This window comes from Halyomorpha halys, unplaced genomic scaffold, assembly GCF_000696795.3.
Source record: "Halyomorpha halys isolate HHAL.00 unplaced genomic scaffold, Hhal_1.1 Scaffold56.1, whole genome shotgun sequence".
In the NCBI taxonomy this organism is placed as follows: Eukaryota; Metazoa; Arthropoda; class Insecta; order Hemiptera; family Pentatomidae; genus Halyomorpha; species Halyomorpha halys.
In genome coordinates this window covers 2,120,453-2,125,250 of record NW_027115012.1, presented here as the reverse complement: position 1 = coordinate 2,125,250, position 4,798 = coordinate 2,120,453, and the positions used below count along the sequence as shown (strand labels likewise).

Below are 4,798 nucleotides of genomic sequence, written 5' to 3'. Positions count from 1 at the left end.
CTATACCAAGGGCTTTGACACTTAAATTTAAGATTTTTCAAAAAGTGGAGTTAATCGATATGTGCACTGAGCGGCTCCTATGTCTTTTATTGATCTCTAAAAATATCTATGAACAGAAGAATCACAACAATGTGGTAAATTCCTATAGTGACAGCAATTTTTATTATTTATTTTTAATATTTATTATAAATGTTAGTTTTTTCTCTATATATGTATTTCCTAAATTCAATTACAATCCTAAAACTAGTAATTGTAACACATTTATAAATGACATTCCATTAATATGAATTAATTAATTAAATATTTTTTTGAAATATGTTATTTTATTTACTTTATTACAATTCTGTTCTCTAAAATTTATTGTTCAATTTGTCTAGTAGAATGAATACTAATATAGTGTAGGTTAGTGTCAATATACTGTTTGAAATTAGTTTATAAAGCTATTGTTATTATATTGTATAGTTGAAAAATTGAAATTAAAATGTTAATGTAAATTAGTTGTGTATCTTAATCCATGTATATGAAATACTCTGGTTGCATTTGGAATACGTTTTGATACATTTTAAGCAGGATTAGAAAAATTTCATTATTTTAAATTTAAACTTGAAATCTAAAAAAGTTTCAACACAAAGAGACACTGCTGACAGAAGAATTATTTTTGGCCACCAGCTCATAGGCACAACAGAATATTTCATATACGAGGATTAAGATACACAACTAAGTTCAATTTAAATTTTTCAATAATACAATATAATAATAAGAAAGAGCTTTGTACACTAACTCTAAACAGCATATTAATACTAATTACTGATGATTCTAATAACAAATGACAATAATTTACAGAAAATATGTATGTAAATAAAACACCATATCTCAAAATAATATTTAATTAATCTATTTTTAACACTAATATTGATGTCATTTATAAATGCATAACAACTACTAGTTTTAGGATTTCAATTTCGGAAACTCCAGTAAATATAGAGAAAGAAAAAATTAATACATACAATAAATATTAGAAATACTGGAAGATTGCTGATTGACCATCAATAAATGGAATATGGTCCGGGTGCGGTTAAATTAAACTCAAATTTAATTATTTGTAACTACATAATATTACTATTTGAGTTTAGTTTGACTGCACTCAGACTATATTCCATTTAATAATATCAGAAATAATTTCTTTCACTAATAAGAATTTGACACATTATTGTTATTCTATTTATAAATATCGATAGAAGATATATACATAGATCAAAACACATTAATTTAGAAATTCATACAGTAGTAGTTACAAAAGAATTAAGTAGTTATTGATTATAATTAATTAAGTAGTTGAGCAACCAAGGTAGTCTTCAGTCGAGGCACTCTCATTTTCTGTGTCACTATCAAAATCTCCTAAGCACAAGTTAATGATAATACCTTGATTACCTAACACTTTGATACCGTGCTCATCCAGAACTTCACTTATTTATTATATTTTTTTTATTTTAATGATGTAATTAGTATCAATATACTGTTTAAAGTTAGTGTATAGAGCTGTTACTTATTATTATATTGTATAATTGAAAAATCAAATTTAAATCATTTCGGTATTTTAATTCTCTTATATGAAGAAATCTAGTCGTATTTGGACTCAATTTATTTATTGATTTATTTACAATTTATATGTAATTAATAATTGATCAAGAAAAATAAAACTTACCACCATGTCTGAACCAGCTTTGGACGAATCACTAACTGCAGAAGGCGATGGAGAGGGTGTTAAGGAGGAAGGCTGTTGATCCTCACTTCGAGCTACAACAAGCTCAACAAGTCCTCTTGCCTTCTGCAGGATAGAGATCGCCTGCTGGTGCGAGATGTTTGAGTCCAGTGGTTGGCCATCGATAGCCAATATCTGGTCACCTTCATGAAGATGTCCGTCACTACAAAAATAGAATAATTAAAATTATTTTTCAATCCCGCACTTGCACAAGAGTAAAGGAAGAAAGATTAATGAACAAGTAAATATTCATACACACAAAGTGAGACAAATCAACTAGAGGAATATTTAATTGTATTTATAATTATGGGTTAATTGTTGACCCTGAATATTATAAGAAAAGAAGATGGTTGGGGGTCAGTGAAGAACAACGATAAGTAAAACTTATTTTATTAGAGCCAAGATTTTGGCTAAAATTTCATCAGGGCTAAGAACAAAAAACAAGATAATAACCAAAATGATTAAAAAGAAATACAGAAAATAAGAAAATCAGAGCTATATTATCTATTATTATTTTTTTTAAAATGGTATAAACCAAAAGGAGTAAGTAGTACAAATGAAAATAATTAGATGTGGGGTACATAATAAAATAACATGGGTAAGGAAAAATGAATAAGAAAGGAGTAGAAAATAGAGAAAGGGGGTAAAAAGAAAGATAAAAAAGAATATATATAAAAAATTAACATGAATACATAAAAATAAGTGCAGGTTTCAAGCCCAAGTAATGGTGCAGGAGTGGCAGTAGAAGATTCCTGAGTAACAAAAGTATGATGAAACAAAAAGGGAAATGCTCAACAGTCAAAGAGTAAAGATCTAAGTTTACATTCAGTTACTTAGATCAGTTAGATAGGTAAAAGTAAGATAAATGACAAGGTGACAAGACCACCAGTTTACGAACAATCATCGTAAACATATACTGAACAATATAATAACATATAAAATAAAAAAAAAAATTGTAAACTTTACAATAAACTATCAGTAAACAATAGGCATACAGTCCTCTTAAACTCAATCATATAAAAAAGAAAAATACATACATTAATAAAACTGTAAAAATAGACATAAATATAAAACAAAATAACTTATCGTACAATAACATGGGAAAGATTATATTTACGAAGAATATTTTGAAAGTTATATATAAAAAATTCACGAACAAACTAAAACAAAAAAAAAATTCATTTCTGGTAGTCTAATCTAGTTATGGTGATATAAACACACTCTGTATTGTAATTGCTGGAAGTTTCGACTGTTCAATATTGACAGTTCTCCTCTTTCTAGGTTCTTTGACATTTTCTATTGTAACAATATTATGTTCTCTAATGACAATCACTCTGAATGGGCCCTCTGCAGCTCTTTCCCTGTTTAGTCCTCACTTTCCTACATACCACTGTCCCAATATTTATTTTACCCATCAGGTCTCCTGGCACGCTACAAGAGAGTGTTTGGTTTGAAACTGTTCAGATAGAGAATCTCAAAAAGCAAGGGTTCATCGTGGATGCACATCACCTTATAATAGCCCATTGTGAGGAGTGAGAAAGAAGAATGCATCAGGTAAGAAGAAGAAAAATATTGGGTGGTTATCGAATATCGTAAGCTAGATGAAAATACCATCGATGAAAGACACCCAATTCCTAGATTTGAGGACATTAGGTGGAGCAGCAATTTTCAGCACGCTAGACCTCATGGCGGGCTATCACCAGATTAGAATGTACCCAAATGACCAATACAAAACGCCATTCACATTTGAAAGAGGAAACTATGAGTTCACGAGGATGCCCTTTGGACTAAAAAATGCCCTGAATATATTTCAGGGGCTTATGGACGAGTTTCTGAGGGGGATGGATGAGTCCGTATGCCAAGTCTATATGGACGATCTCTTGGTCTTCAGCAAATCGGAAACTGATCATGTGGAGCATCTGAAAAGTGTGTTTTGAAGGATGAGAGAATTTGGACTGAAATTATCCCGAGGGAACTAGGCGCTGGGACAAGAGCAAATCAACTTTTTGGGACACACCATCTCCAAGGAGGGAGTAAGACCAAATATTCAGAAAGTAGCGGCCTTAAAACGGATAGCGATGCCAACCGACATCAAAGGGATCTGAAGGCTATTAGGCGCACTGAATTACCATCGAAGGTTTGTTCCAGATATGGCAAAGTACCTGGTACCCCTCAATAACTTGCTCAAGAAAGAAAGTACGCTAGTAATGACGCCGGATATTGAGCATAATGTTCGGAAGTGTATAGACCAGCTTCAGACGGAGCCAGCTCCGCAATGATGGTGGAGATAATCCGAGACGCAGAGCATCAAAAGGAGGTGACGCTCGCGTATCATCAAGGTAAAACAAACCACCGAGGACTCAAAGAAATGTTGCACGCGTTCCGCCGCAGATACTTCTGATGGGGGAATAAAACGCACCATTCAGGAAACTATCGGAAACTGCGATGTGTGTCTAAGTACTAAGTACGATAGACATCCTCCTAAGGCAACGCAAAAAGAGAACCAACCGCAGATGCTACCCTCAGTGATCTTCAAGTAGACTCCTTAACGTGGAAAGGTTATAGATGGATTACTATCATTGACTTCTTCAGTAAACTGGCCATGGCACACCTGGTTTAAGAGAGATCGGAAGAAGCAGTGTTACGAGCATTGTGGAATTGGTTCCAATTTTATGGAGTGCCAGACAGGATTCCGTCCGACAGCGGGAGAGAATTCGATAATGCAAGCATCAGGAAGGAAATGCAAGCCTGGAGGTAGTATGGCACCTCAATTTCCCGGTACATCCCAAGAGTCGGGGAGGGATATAGAGGCTTCATAGTACACTCAGTGATCACTTGGTACCAATTGGAAAAAGGACTGGAACCCGAAGATGCAATGGAACGGGCGTTTTATTTTCCGTGTTACCATTTCTCTCTCTTCTACCATCTCTTTGTTCTCTTCTTCTCCAAGGGTTTGGCATGTTTCTTGGCCGATGATATTTTATCCGTGTCCACCCTGGCTCCTCTACTTCCATTTGGGCCTCCACCTCTCTAGCG

The 4,798-nt window shown here is 33.5% G+C and overlaps 1 protein-coding gene across 1 annotated transcript in view; it reads right to left on the bottom strand.

Annotated features, from left to right (window-relative positions):
* LOC106692413 (patj homolog) overlaps window positions 1–4,722 on the bottom strand; it is a 9,488-nt gene extending 4,766 nt beyond the window's left edge. The window contains exons 1-2 of the mRNA XM_024364140.2: window positions 4,598–4,722; window positions 1,706–1,925 (exon numbers count right to left, since the gene is read on the bottom strand). Coding sequence (XP_024219908.2) covers window positions 1,706–1,925; window positions 4,598–4,722 — 345 coding nt within the window. The remainder of the gene's footprint in view (window positions 1–1,705; window positions 1,926–4,597) is intronic.
* Window positions 4,723–4,798: the final 76 nt, after the last annotated feature.